Source organism: Empidonax traillii, unplaced genomic scaffold, assembly GCF_003031625.1.
Source record: "Empidonax traillii isolate 1590-97213 ecotype Southwest subspecies unplaced genomic scaffold, ASM303162v1 scaffold384:size1533304, whole genome shotgun sequence".
Classification (NCBI taxonomy): domain Eukaryota; kingdom Metazoa; phylum Chordata; class Aves; order Passeriformes; family Tyrannidae; genus Empidonax; species Empidonax traillii.
In genome coordinates this window covers 650,618-669,432 of record NW_020955577.1, presented here as the reverse complement: position 1 = coordinate 669,432, position 18,815 = coordinate 650,618, and the positions used below count along the sequence as shown (strand labels likewise).

The window sequence follows — 18,815 nt, the reverse complement described above, 5'->3', positions numbered from 1 at the left end:
CCACCACCACCACACAACAATGAAATAAAACAACTGCATTCAATTGGTCATTAATCTGAAAATCCTGTTCCTTGGAAGAAGTAGACTGACACTGTTGCCACCAGAAATGTCCTTACTTCATAAACTAACAGTACAGAATGTCAGTGACAACCAGTGACATCTGTGATGTCTCCTGAAGGAATTGTAAATATTAAGGAGCTCTTTCGCAACTACAGCACTGATGAATTTCCTTTTGCATCAGAAAGTGTTGAAACTTCAGATCTTGCAGGCAACAAATTGAAAACTATACTAGATCTCATGGCTGATATGAAGATTTGAAGGTACTTAACTGATTCCACGCCCATCTCAGCATTCGCAAGGGTTCTCTTGCTACCTCCCTCAGTTTGCTAACTCAGCATATGTGAGACCTCAGGGCTTATCAAAGGAGATTTCACACTTTAAGAAATTACAAGACTGTTCACTCAGTAACAATTAAGTTTATGTTTTCACCTGTGCACCTTTTCCAGTTGACAAAACTAAAATTTAGGTTTCTGAACTTCGCAGAAAAAAAATGTATTTAAAAGCATTACAAGTAAAGTTTGTAACTGTAGCCTGTTGAAATGTCTCATTGTACATTATAATCAATGCAGCTACCAGCCAATATTCCCAGATTTACAAATGTAAAGGAGTTTTATTTAAGTAGAAACTGACTGGACTAACTGGATGAACAAACTCTGCCTTTAAAAGACCTCTCTAAAACGGATTTTTCTGGAAATGTATTAAGATACGTTCCTGATGAATGAAAAAAATTGTATACGGACAGCCAGACCTGACCTCGGCAGCGATGAGCTCTCTCGGTTTCCTATGTGCACTATTTGATCTTAAACTCTTAGATCTTAGTAGCAACTCTTATTTAATTAAATCCTTAATTTCTCACACATGACATTAAAGATTTGGGGCACCTACAAATGAGCTTTCCTCCTGCTCCATGTGCTGTGCTGCCTGACGAGCCCGCGCACTGGGCTGCGCCGGCGGTGATGCTGGCCGGGATTGCCGAGCACCGCCGCAGGACCGCGTTTTCCCCTGTCGGAGGTTACACCTCCCCTCGGCACACACGCCCCGGCGCCGCTGGAGCCGCCCCCAGCCCAATGGCGGCCGGGCCCTGCCCAATGGCGGCCCAGCCCAATGGCGGCCGGGCCCTGCCCAATGGCGGCCCGGCCCAATGGCGGCCGGCGCAGGCCGGGCGATGCCGTCACCCCGCTCGGCGCGGCCGCGGGTTGGCTCCGGCGCCGGGAATCGTCACATGGGCAGAGATCAGCCCAGCGCCGGGAATCGCCACCCGCGCTCGGATCAGCCCAGCGCCGGGGGCGGGGCCGCCCCGCCCCGCCCTGCCTTGCCTTGCCCCCCGGCGCCAAGCCGAACCGAGCGCCGGCGGATGGCGGCGGTGGCTGAGGAGATGCTGAGCCTGATGGAGGTCGGCGGGTCCCTGCTGGAGCGGGTGGCCGTCGGCAACCCCCTTTCCCTGGTGCTGGCAGCCTCCGCTTTCGCGCTCAGCCTCGGGTACCTGTTCCAGCTGGGGTACCGGCGCCACCTCGGGGCCGACCAGAAGGTAAAGGCTGGGGGGCGGTGGGGCCAGGGAGAGGCGGCGGGCCGGGCAGGGAACCCGGCGGGCTCTGCCGCTCTCCCACGGAGGGTGGTCCCCGCGGGGCAGCGCCGGGGAGCGGGACAGGGGAGAGGGGCGCTCTCCCTTCAGGTGCTGGCAGGGATGCGGTGATGCGCTCCCCTCAGGACCGCCCTTCTTGGGAGCGCAGGGGAAGGGGTGGTGGAATCCAAGTGTGTGGGAGTGGGCTCAGGAAGGCGAGGAGCGTTTTCAGCAGCGTCCCCTGGGCGATTTCTGGCGGGAGTTGCGGTGGCTTCGCCCTCGGCCCCGCTGGTTGGTACCGCGGGAGGCTGAGGCGCTCAGACCTTGTAGAGGCAGAGGCCGTTCCCGATGCTGTTTCATCGATGGAGTTTAAAAGGCGCCCGTTTATCTGGAAACCCCTTCCTAACCTGAAGCTGGGTGCTTTCGGACGCTGTTTAACCAGTCGTCAACGCTGTTTTTGTTTTTGAGTGGCTTCTTTTCAACTGCAGTGTCTTTCAGAGGCAGCATACAAGAATCTTAATCGTATTCACTTTATTTTAATCCTTGCTGCTTTCAAATGTGGCTCAATTAAAAACAAAATAATCAGTTATCCGATGTTGGCCTTTTCACAAAAGAGTTTAAACAAACATGTATAAAACCTTCTCTGCAGTTAGTTTTTATATAAATGGATATGATTTTATTACTTTTGGGCACGGGGACATGCCAGGGAAGTGGTCAGAGCATCAAGCCTGCCAGAGTTCTAGAAGCATTTGGTCAGACAGTGCTCTCAGGCACATGGTGTGACTCTTGAGGCTGTTCTGTGTAGGGCCAGGAGTTGGACTTCAATCCTTGTGGGTCCCTTCCAGGTCAGAGTATTCTGTGATTCTGCGATACTCTCTGAAGAAAAGTCAATAATTATTTTTCTCTTTCTTCCTCAGAAATACCCACCTTTTATTTCATCAGGCATCCCTTTCCTTGGACATGCTATCGCATTTGGAAAAAGTCCCATTGAATTTTTGGAAAATGCCTATGACAAAGTATGTTTTCCCATGACTGGCTGAGCACATGCTAAAATATTTTCGTGTATCTATCAAGTTCTCTCTCTGGAGCCTGTTTAAAATCAGTTCATTCTCACTTATCACCTTGAATATAGAACAGAGTGTGCACAGTAGGCTCTGGTATCTTCAGGTGTCTTTATGTACATTGTTGTTGAAGAAGTAGTGTTTTCTGACCTCTCATGATTCATATGTAAAAAATGTTTGTATATTTGGGTAATACCGATAGCTAGATCACAAGTTAATTAAAAAGCCATTTTAATGACATTATTTTCTGCCTTAATTGGTATCTTTGGATCACATTCTTTACTAACCTGTGACCAGGCTGGAATGTAGCTCACCACCTCTGAGGCAACTTGAATTTTAAGGCCTTGCCGATGTTAAAAGGGCTGATAAACCTCAGTAGCTTTTATATTGTAACGGCCCAAAAGAAATTAACTAAGTCATTAGAGCCTTAATTCCAATGAAATTAGATTCTGCATGAAGGTCTGCTGGAGATGACTTTTAAATTTTAAAACCTTATTTGCTCTTAATTACCTATGCATAACTCAAAATCCAGATTTTTTTGAGACAGTGTTTGTAGATTGCTAGAGGCAGTATGTGCTGTCATCTCCCTGCTAGTTTTTGTAGTGTTACTGATCTTTCATTTATGTTTTTTAAATAGTTTCAAAATGTGCAAGATCACCTATGTTCATTATAACATTAGATATCACTATTAAGTGTATTGAGAACAGAATTTAAATGTGGTTTAAAATTTTTATATCTTTATTAAATCTGTGGATACTTCTTAGGAGAGAAAGTAATTTATGGAAGACTGTACGCAGAGATAGGGATTTAATGATTTGTGTTCTTAGTTAAAATAAATTGTTGTTTTGTTTTTTTTTTCTCTTTAAGTATGGACCTGTGTTCAGTTTCACTATGGTTGGCAAGACGTTCACTTACTTACTGGGTAGTGATGCTGCTGCTCTACTGTTCAACAGTAAAAATGAAGATTTGAATGCAGAGGATGTATATTCCCGGTTAACTACACCAGTTTTTGGAAAAGGAGTTGCTTATGATGTGCCTAATGCGGTACGTATTTTAAAGGTCAGATGAATAGAAACACAGTGTAATTTGACTTCTGAGTAGGCAGCCCTGAGCTCTTGGCTCTGTATGATGGGATTGTGTGTTCACATGCAATTCTAGCATATTGCAGTAGGTAAATAGTCTCATTTGGATAATCAAGACTGAGCATGTTCAGGTTGCTTTCTTTACCACCTGGCCATTGTTCAGTCTGGGTGTTATATTTTGTTCTTGAAACCATCTAATCACAGAGGAAAAACTAGTAAGTGAGTCACTTCTTCCTTCCCTTGCAGCCACCACTGACTGCAGATGACTTTTCCTTTCCAGGCAACTTTAGGTTTTTCTTTCTGAGACAGCTTTTAAAAGTGATAACTTTCCATTTTAATGCCATGACAAAATTACGGAAGTAATAATTTAATAGTTTGTACCACAAGCTTTGCCTTGCCCAGGCAATAGTCATTCTGTATGTGTTTGCAGAATACAGTCTGCATGGGAAGCACAGAAGCTGTGTCACGTATCATTGCATCTGAGCTAAGCGTTGGCGGCTTTCTTGTTTGTGAGTGTGGGCTGTTATGTCAGACTCTCAAACTGCAGAAGGGAACTTTTCTGTGGAGAAGACTTGCTCCACTGGGACTCTGTGGCAGAAACACCACTGTGATATTTTTTGATTTTTAGTTTTGGCCTGATTTTGTGTGTATAAATGCCAGTTATTTGACTGGTGATAGTTTCTGTGACCATGAATTCTTTTCCTCCTTAGAATGCCTCTTCATTCTTCCCTACCTGCTTGGGTGATTGCTACCCTATTAATTATGTGGCTTAGGAGCAGTCATCATTACTCACTTCGCCTCCACACCTGCATTTTGCCATGATCCACAAAGTATGTGTTGTTCTTACCCCATTCTTTTGGGAATCTCCTATACATCTGACTACCAACATCTTGCTACTTTGTAAATAAGTAAGGGAGAACTTGGTTTTCTCTTGCTTTGTCAGGAAGTACTAAATTGTGGATAGGCAGTGTTACATGAAAAAATTTTTCCACAAATTGCCTTTTTTCCATGAAAAGATTATTTTTTTCTACAGCAGGGAGATGCAGGGACTTTGCTATTGACATACACTGATTATCTCTAGTTTCCCTCTCTGAAGGTAGGTATGCTCAGTTGTGGCTGGAATGCATTCTGACAGAGGTGAGCTGGTTTTTTGCATAGTGTTACCACCACCATTTCATTTCAGACATCTAATGGGAAGGCATTTAGAGAGCTACGGAAAATTTCGTTGGCATTCTACAGTTGATGGATCCCAAACTTTGAAACTCCCTTCTCTCTGCTTAAGCTTTTAAGTATCTCTTCATTCTGTCAGTGACTTTCAGTCACATGTTTAGAAGAACCACCCCTTTACTCTTTAAAATGAAGAAGTTGCTTATTTACCAGTTTGTTAATATGTGTAGTCTCTCTCTCTATAAATCTATATAGCCTCATTGATGCATATATTGACTCACATTCACTCTTTGTCTCCTCCCTCCAAGCCTCTTGGAGATAGTTTCCCAAGAGGAGCTGAAATGGCAGAGGATATGTTCACTCCTGTGTTATTCCTGACTCCATCAAGCTGGAGATTGGCTAGCACGTTGCAAGGGAAAATGTGCTTGTCTCCTTGCTCTGTGGCACGTGTACCCTCAGAGAGACTTCTGGGGTCCCCACTGCATTCTCAAAACAGAATTTTCTAGGAAGTAACCTTTCTTTTTATCGTACATGCAGAGTCCTTGGTGGGAAGGCAGTTTTTGCTGTATTACTCATGATACAGTGCAGATCTGTAGGACAGATGCCTCATTCATAATTTGAGCTTAAAAATCAAATGAATAATTTTCTGAGTTGATGTCCTGTCAGTTCATTGATTGGTTCTCATCTAAGAAAGGGCTTTTCACCCTTTTTCTGCTTTGTATACACTCAAAGCTAATAAACCTACTGGTTTATTAGCTTTGAGTGTATACAAAGCAGAAGATGAAGCGGTGAGAAGGGTGTGAAGCTCACTGTTTTCCTAGGAAGCAGCTTGCCTCCTGCTTCTGTGTCTGACTTCCTGGGCTATGATCAAACAGCTTTGTAAAAGAAAGGGTCACGTCTAGTCCAGGGGTGAGGTATCACTGCCTGAGAGAAGACAGGAGGGGGAGAGAAAGAAGGGGGCCACCTAACAACACAGGCTGAATCTGGACTTTGCAAGGACAGGGCTGATTATGTTTGTAATTATATATCTAAAGGGTGATTCATATTTCAACCTTGAATGCATCTTGTCTCTTCAGAGATAAAGCTTAACGAAGATACAAAAATAATTTTTTGTTTTGGTACTGCAAAAGAGAGAACCACAGCTCCTTTCAGCTATTATTTTACTTGGACTTTTCTAAACTGTTGCTTGAAAAACAAAAAAGGTGAAAAACAGAATATTACCTACTACTTATATTTGAGGATCTGCTGTACCTTGCAGTCCTAATCATAATCCCTATTTATTTCTGGATGTTATCAGTACAAATACTGATAAGTTTTAATTACGTTAATATGATGATCCTTGTACTGAATGCTTTTCTGCCTTTGTTCCTTTTAGATATTTTTGGAACAGAAGAAGATGCTCAAAACTGGGCTAAACATTGCCCAGTTTAAACAGCATGTATCTGTGATTGAAAAAGAAACAAAGGAGTATTTCAAAGCATGGGGAGAGAGTGGAGAGAAAAGTAAGCAATATCAGATGCATTTTTCCTCCTATTTTCTGGGGAGGAATTAAGGTCAATGCAGTGTGTTTTTTGTAAATGATGAACTGCAATATTAAAGAAATTAAAAATTACATAGGTAAAAGTGTACTGAACATCAGAAACAGCAAAATACAAGTTTCTTTAAAATCAAATTTAAGGCTATTGGAGAAAAAAGCTGCTCAGAAAATTACTGAAAGGAATGAAGAACTGTCTTAGTTTTGCTTTCTTAGTGAGCTCACAGACAGCACACACCTGTTGTGATCGTTTTGCATGATATCCCTTCCTAGTCCCTAGGAAAAGCTGCTACTCTGACTCCCCAGAGCCTGTGCTGGAGATCTGAAGCTCAGGGACCTTCTACACTGAAAAATTGCATTCCTAAAGCTGATATGCTTAGGTTTGTGATCTAAGTGAAATTTTATTTCCCATTCCCAACTAGCTTATTAGACATACACCGTCATCCTTGTTGCAAGCCCCCAGCTGCATAACAGTGTGAGAAATATTATTTATTTAAGCATACGTATTTATATTTAAATACATTAAATGTATATATTATTTTAATATATTGAAATATTTTGAAAGTATATAATTTATATGTAATATAGTTAATAACATGGTAATATATAATTTGATACTTAAATATGCAAGTAGTACTATATAAAAATAATTCAGTGAGCAGCAAAACTAACTGGTTTCCCATGGATTTGGATTTCAGGTTTAATTTTTTGTATGATTTTGCTTATATTTATAAAAGATTGAGCTCATGATGCATGGCTTGCTTTGGAAGGATTACTACCTCTGCTAGAAAAATTTCTATAAAGAAATACCTTAGAGAAAAGGTGTTGAAATCAGTCATCTAATTAAAAAGTTTTTTGAAGAGACACTTCATAGACATATAGAAATTTTAAATTGGATGTTTCATTCTCCTAGTCAAACAATCTAAAACTCTATTTTAAATTATTAATCTGTGTCCAGTTACTTATTTTTTTCTTCTGCAAAATAAAAATGAAGAATGACCTGTAAAACATGACATCTCAAATGAGATGCATCTTCAGTAATGTTTTTCAAATCTTTCCTCAGACCTGTTTGAAGCCCTTTCAGAACTTATCATTTTGACAGCAAGTCATTGCTTACATGGGAAAGAAATCAGAAGCTTGCTGAATGAGAAGGTGGCTCAGCTGTATGCCGATCTGGACGGGGGTTTTACTCACGCTGCTTGGCTTCTGCCAGGTTGGCTACCTCTGCCAAGCTTCAGGTACCAGGAATAACAGATAAAGCAATCTAAGCATTTTGTCTAAGCATCATTTGTTGTTTGGATTGTCCTCCACCCCCACCATTTCTTGTTTGTAAGCTATTCTAGACATCCCAATAAATCCTCATGAGCATTAAGTTGCTAACAGAAGTGTTTTGAATCACAGACGTCGAGATCGAGCACACAGAGAAATAAAGAATATCTTCTACAAGGTTATCCAGAAACGCCGGAAGTCTGAGGAGAAGGAGGATGACATGCTCCAGACTCTACTTGATGCTTCATACAAGTAAGCCAAGGGTTTGGAGACTTGTCATTTATAGATATTTTAGTTTAGCTTTGAGCTCTTCCAAAACCCAGGGAATACTCCCTCATGTTCTGAATTGGTTTTGTTGCCAGCAGTTGGTCCTAGCTGTGTTCTTAAAAACAGCTTTAAAACTTGTCAGTGGTTATTCAGATTTCTGACATTTTCATCAGTGGTTATGAGGGTGCTGAGGTTACTTCCTTTCTCTTTGCTGGCTGTTGGGGAATGATTTTCTTTAAGGCTCTTGAAAGTCTCTCTCCCTCTGTCCTCCCTTCTCCCTATCCGTAAACCTTTTGCCGTTCCATTTAGGGTAGGCAACAAAAGAGTAGCAGGAGACAGAAGAATATTGGAAGAAATCGTAAATGCTGTTGTAACTGGAAGCATGACCAAGTGAATCTCTAACATAACTCCCTCTGATCTAGGGACGGGCGCCCGCTGACGGATGATGAGATTGCTGGAATGCTGATTGGGCTGCTGCTGGCAGGGCAGCACACGTCCTCCACCACCAGTGCCTGGCTTGGCTTCTTCCTCGCCAGAGACAAATCCATACAGGAACAGTGCTATGCCGAACAGAAAGCAGTTTGTGGGGATGACTTGCCACCCTTAACTTATGACCAGGTTTGTAAGTTACCTTATTTCTGCTTGGTATTTAAAAAAGTTAAAACGTCAACAGACGTGAAATAGTCATACATAGGCTTTGTGACAGAATAATAACTGAGACAACACTGTTTGCCAATACATCTCCTCCTCTCTTGCTGTCCAGGTAAATTTTCAGCTTGATACTGTTTTTTTCATCAGTGTTCATTAAGGAAATTGCCATTTTTATTTCTGTTTAAGAAATGGTAGTTCTGTAGAGGAGGAAGATCCTCATACTCCCACTAAGGAAAGTGATGCTGTGTGACCTTGTTCTTCAATTAGGCAACAGAAAACACTCAGGAAACAGATCAGTAAGAAACTAGTTATATTTGATTCCACTGGTCAGAGATTTTTTCCTTCTTAATTTAATCAAATAGAAAAACAAAAAGTAGCTCATAAAGTACATGTAAATATGAGCTGCTTACTCTTTTTTTTAATTATTTTTTAAAATTTGTTTTTAAATGATATAAAATGGCATTTTGTTTGTGTTGAATAAACTTGGCTATATTTTGATATATAATTTTCTCTGTATTTTCAGCTCAAGGATCTCAGTTTGCTGGATCGTTGTCTAAAAGAAACTTTAAGGCTCAGACCCCCTATAATGACCATGATGAGAATGGCCAGAACTCCCCAGGTGAGGACACTTTTTGGAGCTAACTTTGCTGCAGCAGCACAGGCCAGATCAGAGGTATCTCAGTTGGCAGAAGGAAACACAAGTGAGCAGTGTTTGCTGGCAGGGAGGAAAGCTGATGGTCGCCTGGGGTTCTGTCAGTGGTAGTGTAGCCAGAGTTGATTGAGCAAAGGAATTAATACCTTGAACTTGTGGCCAGTTTCAGACCCCTCCAGCCCCCAGAAAGCAAGATGTCGATGGAGTGAAGCAAGCAGAGGGCCACAAAGATGGTTGGGGGCTGCAGCACTTGTGGTGAGAGGCTGAGGGAACAGGGTTTTTTTTTGGCCTGGAGAAGGGCAGGCTCTGAGGGGACCTAGGAACAGCCACATGCAGCAAAACTGACCCTTTCCTGTAGCTATCAGTTTTACTTAAGCTTAGTTTGGTGCCACCATTTAAAGCTATTTCTTGTTTGCCAGGTATTTTTGATACCTATCATGGAAAAATTTAGCATGCACTTAATACAAGCTAGGAAATCTGAAAGAAAACTTGATGCTTGTACAAATAAGATACCAAGTCAAATAAGTCAAGTAATTTTTTTGAATCATGTCCCTCCAATGACAAAGGCTCTCAATGAATTTTAAGTTAATTTTTTTTTAAAACCTCCTCTAGAATTGCCAGCCTTATTAAATGATGAAAGGTTCCTGCAACTACTTGAACATTGTGACCTGTACAAGCAAGAGAGAAAGTGTTAGGCTGCATTAATTTTAAATGGCCTTAGCCAAAATCTCTTTTGAAATTTAAGCCTCATGATGCAACACTTCAGGCAACACTTTAAAAATGGAGACATTTGGTGACGTATAGGGTCTTGTCTCTTCTCTTGTAGACTGTTGCTGGATACAATATTCCCCCTGGCCATCAGGTCTGTGTATCTCCTACTGTTAACCACAGACTCAGAGACTCCTGGAATGATGCTCTAGACTTCAAGCCTGACCGGTATCTCCAAGAAAACCCAGCAGCTGGAGAGAAGTTTGCATACATTCCTTTTGGCGCTGGTGAGTAAGAGAATGCAGCACCTTCCTGAGTGAGGGTGTGCTGAGGTGGCTCATACCAGTCACCTCACATAGCACCTCTCCACACTGTAGCATCTGAGATTTTTTTCTTTGTTTCTGCCTGAATGTTTTCTTTTTGTGGAAATGCTGTTAAAAGAACTAAGTTAATAGTTTTGCGTTAGTCATAGCTGTGTGTATCACTCAGAGCAGTAATCAAAACACATCTTTAGGTTAGCATGCATGATGTTTGATTCAAATCTTTTCAAGTCAAGGTAAAACCTGGTATTACAAGGTCAGTTTTAGGCAGAGCAAAAATCTGCAGTCATCTTGAGATTATTGTCACAATGCAGTTGAAGTTGATCTCATTTCTCAGTGTTGCAAACGCTTCTTTGCTAGTACATAAATTAATGATTTCTAGTGGGGTCAGAACAACACAATTTCATTCCACTTACTCATCTGTTTATTGCAGTAACAGCTTAGAAAAATAGAGACTTGAGTGAAGTTACGGAATGGGTTATGTCCAACATCAGAGCCTCAGACTGTTTAGAAAGGGACAACTACTGTCTGCATAAAACTTTTAAAGTTAGCTGGTTTGTCAAAGGGGATTTAATAACAAAAATTTCTAACTGCATTTTATGGCTTTCCCTCTAGGCCGTCATCGCTGCATTGGAGAAAACTTTGCTTATGTTCAAATTAAGACTATTTGGTCTACTTTGCTTCGTTTGTATGAATTTGATCTCATCAACGACTATTTTCCAACTATAAATTATACAACAATGATACACACACCTAACAACCCCCTTATCAGATATAAGAGGAGGTCACTGTAAATTCTGGTCCTAAAGCCTTACTTATTTAAGTTGTGTGAACTAACAGACTTTTGAATAAATTTGTGACAGAATGAGTGGCAAACGGAAGCTGTTGCATCTACTGTTAGGAAAGCAAAAGTCATCTACCAAATGCAAAGTTTTTGGATCTGTTTTGTTTGCCCCCACCATTTACTGCTGCTGTGTATAATTGCTCGTTCTACAACTTTCTCATTGTGTTTTTAAAGCAAAAGTGTCTTTTTTATTGGTGCAACACTTTTAAGATGCATGCCAGCTCTTTAATGAAGAAAAAAGCTATTTCTACAAGTGGAACTTTTTTACTTTTGAAAAATAATTAAAGATTACTTTCCCCAGATAACTAAGGGGCAAGGCTGAATACCTTACCTCTGGACTCAATTACCATAAATCCACCAGGGAACAGGCACCACAGGGGAATGCTCTTGGTGGTGCTCTTCCTTTGGCATTTATGATTCTGTTCCAGGCAAGTGAGGGATGGTCTTGGCTGATTTAATAAAATCTTGCAGCTAAGTAGTAGGCAGAGTGCAAAATGTTCACAGGTAAGTTCAAGAATGTCATTTAACTGTCTAACTTGAAGTAGTGGTAAAATGCTTAGGTTCAGAAAGCAATAAATCTCTAAAAAAAAGTTTTGAAAATAGAGATCTCTGGAAGCTGGATGTACAGTGTGAAAGTAATGTGATACAAACCCATGAATTTTGTAAATGTCTGTGTATAAAGGGTCACAAATTAAGTGAAATAGCTGAATGTTGTCCAGTTTAGTACTGATGGACCAATCATGCAGGATTGTTAAATGGTATTTGGTTCAAAAGTGGTGCTGATAAATGGTAAAGAGCTCTGTCTCACATGAATTTTGAATTAAATTTATAAACAAACCTCTTGGGGAAGTTCTCTGTGTCTAACTCTGTCAGTTCTTTTTGGAAAGCTTTCGTAAGTAAATTTGTAATAATGCAACTTGAATTAGTCATGCTAAGACCTCCCTCCCCCCTTTATCAGTGCTCAGTGTAGCAAGAGCTTTGTTCTGTCTTTCCTAGTTTGAACTCAGTTACGAAACCGTGTGTTTGTATCAGTCGTGGCAGCTCAGGGAGTGGCCGATCTCTTCCAGCCCTGTCAGATGTGACCAGGAACTGCAGAAACCAGGCTTATACTGTCCTTCTCTTTAGTAGCAATGCTTTGGAATCTGTAAAAAGTAAAGCTGCAGCCACTACAATTAGGAGCAGAGGCAGGAACAACCTGTTCCATGTGAATAAGGGAGCAGTTCTTGAACACAGTTAGAAGCCTGAAGTCATCTTTATTTCAGTACTTTGACAAAATACCCATAAAATTCAAAACTTCTACCATTACAAAAATAGGTCTCTACAAGTGATATTCTGTCTGCACTGCCAGTAGCAAATATTACGAGAGTCAATGTAATTTCAGTAGCCTTGCCAGAAAAAGTGCAAGTAAACTTTGCTGAATGTAGCTCAATTTAATTAATACACAAGTTTCATCTTCGCACCCTTTTCATAAATACACACTTCATAAGTTAATCATTTAAATTAGCATTCCACAAATATACATGTAATTTAATGGTGGGGTTTTTTTTTGTTTTGGGGGGGATTTTTGGTTTTTTTTTTTTTTTTTTGTTTGGAGTTTTTTGGTTGGTTGGTTGGTTGGTTGGTTGTTTTCTTTTCCCCATGAACACAAAGTGCCTACGTACATAAATCCCAGTCTATGTGGGTATGCCAGGATGGAACTGTATACAATCGTATAGCTGTGTTCATATTGGTCCCACAATGTACACGTTGTACAAAAGCACGGAAAGAGCACAGATTTACAGAAGGCAATCTGTTAGCATCACTGCCAGTGATGGACATGTTGAAGGGTATTATTATCTTCTTATACCCATGTGGAGCTGAGTGTATGATGTCGAACCTGTAAGACGGAGAAAAATTTTCATCAAGATTACTTCGAACAAGTATATCGAGATGCACCAGTGATATTCAGCTGAATAAGCTTGACAGATTTTACATGGAAAATCACTGAATAGTTTGGGTTGGAAGGGACCTTTAAAGGTCAAATCTTTTAAGAACAAAGCTTCTCCAAATGATGGATTTTGTGCTGAGGTAAGACTTCAACACAGTAACTTCAAAAATCAAGGTTGATAAATTCCATCCCATTGTTCTGACAATTTTTTTGATGTACTCCTTTTGCAGCAGAAAAGCAGCTACAGATCAGAAAGGCTGAAAATGCCTACAATCGAAGTTGTTTGCTGTTTGTATGTTATTTTGAGAGAACCAGCACACATTTGGAAGTGTGCCTTGTGCTCCCAGGAGCCACAGGGAGGGCTACCTGAGCCCTTACCTGACTGCACGCTTCCAAGTCGCTTCTGTAGTGCCTCCAGCCTGTGGATGTAATCTGTCAGAGCTCTTTCGGGATCATAGTTCTGCAGTTGAGAACAGGTGAAAGAGACTGGGTTTAAATCAGCGTGCATCCCATGGAACCTGGAGGCAGAACAACACACACATTGTCAAAAAGTGAAATTTCAAGTAAAAATATCAGCAGACACAGCAGAATACTGTAGGTAGGGATACCTTGCGGTCTGGCCTGCATATCCCTTAGCTTACCCATGTGGTAGCCAGCACATTGTACCTATTTAGTCTTCCTGCCATTTATTGCCCAAGCCATCAGACTGCCTCCCCAAGAGAAACCACACTGCCCACTCTTCTTTACTACACTTGATTTGTTGCTGCATTTCTATGGGACAAAGACTGACCAGCAAATTCCTACTGAGACTGCAGTAGAAGCCCTGGTAGGTGAAAGTCTGCTTTCTATTAAGAAGCTTGTGTGAACAAGGACACCACCACCTTTACAGGATTCTATCTCTTGTCATTATTCTCTATAAGTTAAAGCCAACAGTGGCTATAATAGATTAAAGGGTTTTTTCCATGTAAACTGTTACAGTCATCACAAACTAAGATTATACAGATGAATGAAAATGAATAAATGTACATGAAAATGAAAAACCAAAATGGCTCGAATCTGATATTCAATGAAGATCTGAGCTCACAACTTCATATAAGCTCATCAAAGGCTGATGGCACTCATAACACATTGCCCCTGATGAAGAATAGCCGGTTTCACAGGCATCTGACTCACTGATACCTCTGGTATCACAGCTTAGGGCAGCCAACTGAAGAGATATGATCAAGAATAAGCAATGGAGCTGCCAAGGAGCTTCCACCCACGCTCTGGTCCTGAGGCTGCAGCAATTCCTCCCTGCCCACAGTAAGCAGGTGACCTCAGCCACAGTGGGCGGCCCTGCCTTTGCTTTCCTTTGGCTGAGGGCACCTGAAGCAGCCTCTCTCCACACCACACTGCTCCCAACCAGCAGGGTGGGCAGGATTGCTTGGTTGCAAAGCCTAGATCCTCCAGGTGTAGGTAAGCACAGCTCCATCCAGGATCTCCGCCAGTTCTGAGAACGTGACACAAGCCAGACTTTAGAAGTGTGCAAGCTTTGGCCTTGATCAGGTGATGAGCAATCGCACACTGAATGCCTGAGACATAATTCTTTATATATCCTTACAAAAAAGTTAAATCTCATGGCATCAAAGATTATAAACCTTAGCAGTAAACACTGATGCTTTCATTTAGTTAAAGTGTCTGACAGAGGATAATAATAAAGCATACGTATGTTGAAAGTTTACAAGAGATATAGGAGACTCCATGCCTGACCTGGATCTATAGGAATGTCTTTGTTCTCCATAAAGATCCATGCCACCAGAGAATGAATCAGGCCGTAATTCATTACCTAGAAATAGAAAAGGCAACATCTTGAAAACTAGAACAAAACAAAACAAAACAACACCAAAAAAACCCCCCACACCTTTTGCACTTTACTGAGAATCTCAAATCTGAGTTTTCTGTTTGCATATCACAGAAATGGTATTTAACAAATGTAGACCACTTTCAGACTCCCTCAGGGAAAAGCAGAGGTGAAACTCCGGCCTCACTGAAGTCAATGAGAAAACTGACAGACTGAGCAAGGGGTTTAGTGCAGCCCTAGACAGTCAGTAAATAATAAAGAAGCTTCTGATTCTCCTTAGACTCCTACAAAAAAGCAATCAGAAAACCGTTATTTCCCAGACTTTAAGCTATACAAAAGAATGACAAGCTGTTGTTCTGAGGAGAAGGCCAAGGTGCAGATCTGGAAAAACTCCAATAACGCAGCTAAAATTGCTTTCATGAACACACTCCATAGGGAAAGCTTCCATTTTTTAAATCCCACAAACGATGGACTAAAACGAGACTGAAGAGAAAGCAAATAGGTTAGTGTCTGTGCTGAGCGTGGAAACTCAGAAAACTGAGAAATAGATTAATCCAAGCAATTATAGCAAAAGGAAGGGGGAACAGCCCCCATTCATTCTGCATGACAAAAATATAAACTAAAACCATCTCAATTAAGCAGTGGTGTAATACCGATGGTGTAAATACCATCTCTTCAGTCATTACTGGACTCTGATTTACCTGTGTTCTGGCTAAAGACATCCCTGTTGATACTCAGAATACCAGGACCTGTAACTCTGTGCCATCGACGAACCAAGAACTTCATTCTGCATTTCAAATTAAAAAAAAAAACACACACAAAAAAAAACAAACAAAAAAAAAACCAGCTTCAGGATAAATGAAATAGTCTGATAAAAGTAATCTGCTCCTTGTATTCTAGGAGATATAAGAATTTCTTGAACAGCAAGCAAAAATTAATGGATAAGCATCTAAAACCTGAATATCAAATAGAAAACATCCTTATACATATCCCTAAGAAAGACCAGCTTTTGTCCAAGCCTGCTTTCAGCTTCACCTCTGCAATTCCAGAGGTGCTGCATAGGTTGAAGTGGACAGCAAATGGCTCAAGCACCTAAGCAACAGTGCATCAGCATGTTAAATTTATACTTATTATATTAATTTATTTATAATTTAATGTTATTTATATAATAATATACTTATTATATTAATTATACTTTTTTGCCCTGTTGCAGTCCCAAAACTGCAACTGCAGAATACTGTGAGTAAAAACCTCACTTACAATAGGTACATGAATAGTTCCTTGAATTCATACTATGCACAAGGCTCAGAACGATAGCAAGCAGAAGCGCTTGGGGATTCAAACCTTTGTGAAGAAGGTTTGTTACAACACGGTAGTACTATGCTGTAATAAACTTTACTTTTTCTTCCTTGTTGATTCCTGCTCATCCTTAGTCTTGTGAAATTCAAAGGACTGCCTAGATGGAGAAAATTAGTTCCTAAATCTGCATTATATGTAAGAATTTAATCTTTAAAGGAAATGAAGTTGCAGATAAAACCTTTGCAAGTAAATGCAATCCCTAGAATTGCTAATAATTTTTTTTAATACTATGACTTTATCCAGTACACTCCATCAGTGATTATCAAATACAGAACCCTTTTCAACTACAATCATACTTCTTATTCCTATTACAGATTTTACCATGCTCTTCTCAACTTGTTACCCTACACAGTATCTACCTATATGTATGAATACCAAAAATATGAATACCATTTAAACAGGATGGAACACAATGAGTTCCAGATTTCACTAGAGAGCTAGAAAAGCCTTTACTAAACTGCATAGTCACATCTGTTCAAAATGTAACTTCCTTCCCTTTACCTTGAAATTGCGATGGACACTCTGACTGCAGAGCGAAATCGTGTAAAACCCTTAGAATGATGGGTGATGATTTCGAGGTCTGTGTAGGAGGGCTGTCCACCCATCCGTGCTATGAGGGCCAGTGTGGCTTCTTCACACTCCTGAAATCCACCTAGTAACAGCAGCAAATATTTTTTCTGATATATGAGAGCTTTCCGAAAGCTCTCTGCTCGTAGGTATTTGCCATAAATTCTCTGCAACAACAAAAAAAAGACAAAAAGCCCCATAAGCTTCAAGAACGATGACAGTTAGAAGTCTTATGACACCGTTACTTCTACAGCATTTCTGTGATGATTCATTTCTCACTATCATGGAGAAAACTGCACTGCTGCTCACACTTGTTGAATGCAGCTTCATAATTTGAGGGTCACCTAAGCAGCAAGAAACAGAGCATACACAAAGGACAATGTAGGTGCTTACATGCCATTCTTGGGAAGAAAAACTAAGTCTGGTATCTGAGGATCAACATTTTAAAACTGAATTAATATCTGTTTACTTTGAATAAGCAGAGTGAATCAATGAAAACTAGGCCCAAGTAAAAATGAAAAGCAGTTGTAGTTAGTATGTGGGCAAAAAAGTCTTCCTACCCTTAATACAGCATTTTCAGAATCAGATCCCAGTTCTCTGAGGAAAGCCTCGCTCCTGAGCTCTGCTCTCAGCTTGGAGAGCTCTGCATCAGCTTGTTTCAAGGATTTCTGCAGCGACAGCCTTTCTCTGTTCCAAGTTTCCCTCTCAGAGGCAACAACAGCATCAATATTAACTTCAACATCCAATGAGTGCCTAGAAGACTGAAGACAAAAGAAACTGAATGTGAACCACACAGTTTGGAAAAACTTAAGCTGTGTTATTCTAGTAGTTGGTTTGGTGAAGAGCTCATAAAATTAATGAGAGAAAAACTATCCACTGATTGGATCTGAGGCCACACTTGTATTCTGACACCTCAAAAGCAGTGAGTTTAGGAGCCCAATCAATGTCCTAGAAAAACACAGCTTCTCCAAAAAAACCCACACCCTCAGTTGGACCATCCTAGCTTCATGATCCTGAAGCTATCTGGATCTATTTGCTACTTAACATGGCGATGAGACACAGATCGAAAAGAGCATTTAAAAGAGAAGAGAGCTTAACAAAAAGCAGCTGGGTAAAATCACAAAGTTTACAATTAACACAGGGAGTTGAGATACACTGACCACTGAACAAGAACAACTCACACCCATTTATGGTGCAGAGGGAAACCAAGAAAGACTCTATAAATAACCCATTATATCAGCACCCCTAAAGACATACGTAGTCCCCAGAAGGTTGTCTGTGCTGGTATCTTCTCAGTTCTTCCTCCAATTTCATAACAGCATTCCTCAAATTATTCTTTTCTTCACTCAGTTTGCTGACAAAGCCCGTCAGCTCAGCATTTTGTCTCAGCAGCCTCTCAGTCAGTGAGCTAGATGGAGTCCCAGGTGGTAGCACTAGCTTCAGCTACAAGGAAGAAAGAAAACCAAACACAAATTGTATTAGATTCAAGTTGCCAACTTGAAAATGACTGGCTTACAGTGAAAAACTTTTGTAGATAATGACAATAACTTTGTAGTAACTTAAATAAAGAAAACTTCATTGTACATGTAAACCATACATTAGGCGTGACTTCCTTGTCTACACTTATCCTGTACATTATAACAGAATATTTTCATACAAGCTCAATTGTACCAACTATAACAATTTGCAAAGGTTTTCTACTACTTTTATGTCTATCTAACTTTGAGGAAAAGAAAAGCCTCAAAGCTTTTTTCAAGTCACATTGAAAACACTTGCTCAAAGTACAGCCAAGCTCACTTAAAAATCAAATATTGCTGAATTCTTTGTAACAGATTATCTCACTTCATTTTTTACACAGGTGCATGCTACTCAATCTTCAATGACCTTCCTGTTGGTAAATACAGGGCAGTTTAAGTACATGTGTTGTATCAACACAATAGAGTAAA

At 40.5% G+C, this 18,815-nt stretch overlaps 2 protein-coding genes across 9 annotated transcripts in view; one reads left to right on the top strand and one right to left on the bottom strand.

Annotated features, from left to right (window-relative positions):
• The first annotated feature begins 1,371 nt into the window (after positions 1-1,371).
• Positions 1,372-12,013, top strand: LOC114062125 (lanosterol 14-alpha demethylase). Of its 2 annotated transcripts, XM_027893204.1 has the most exons (10): positions 1,373-1,588; positions 2,539-2,637; positions 3,550-3,726; positions 6,307-6,433; positions 7,529-7,703; positions 7,867-7,986; positions 8,424-8,619; positions 9,176-9,271; positions 10,131-10,299; positions 10,948-12,013. In XM_027893204.1, exons 1-10 carry the CDS (start codon positions 1,415-1,417, stop codon positions 11,124-11,126), a joined length of 1,512 nt encoding a protein of 503 aa, XP_027749005.1. In that variant the 5' UTR covers positions 1,373-1,414; the 3' UTR covers positions 11,127-12,013. The 2 variants fall into 2 exon arrangements, with proteins under 2 accessions (XP_027749006.1, XP_027749005.1); XM_027893205.1 differs by lacking the exon at positions 2,539-2,637 and having other exon boundaries at positions 1,372-1,588.
• A 391-nt stretch (positions 12,014-12,404) lies between these two features.
• AKAP9 (A-kinase anchoring protein 9) overlaps positions 12,405-18,815 on the bottom strand; it is a 116,540-nt gene continuing 110,129 nt past the window's right edge. For 6 of the 7 annotated variants that reach the window (XM_027893196.1, XM_027893197.1, XM_027893198.1 and 3 more), the window contains 7 exons: positions 18,127-18,312; positions 17,430-17,630; positions 16,804-17,036; positions 15,645-15,730; positions 14,808-14,928; positions 13,482-13,621; positions 12,405-13,052 (listed from right to left, as the gene is read on the bottom strand). In XM_027893196.1, coding sequence (XP_027748997.1) covers positions 13,009-13,052; positions 13,482-13,621; positions 14,808-14,928; positions 15,645-15,730; positions 16,804-17,036; positions 17,430-17,630; positions 18,127-18,312 — 1,011 coding nt within the window. In that variant the 3' untranslated portion in view covers positions 12,405-13,008. The remainder of the gene's footprint in view (positions 13,053-13,481; positions 13,622-14,807; positions 14,929-15,644; positions 15,731-16,803; positions 17,037-17,429; positions 17,631-18,126; positions 18,313-18,815) is intronic. The other variant, XM_027893199.1, reaches the window with a different exon arrangement.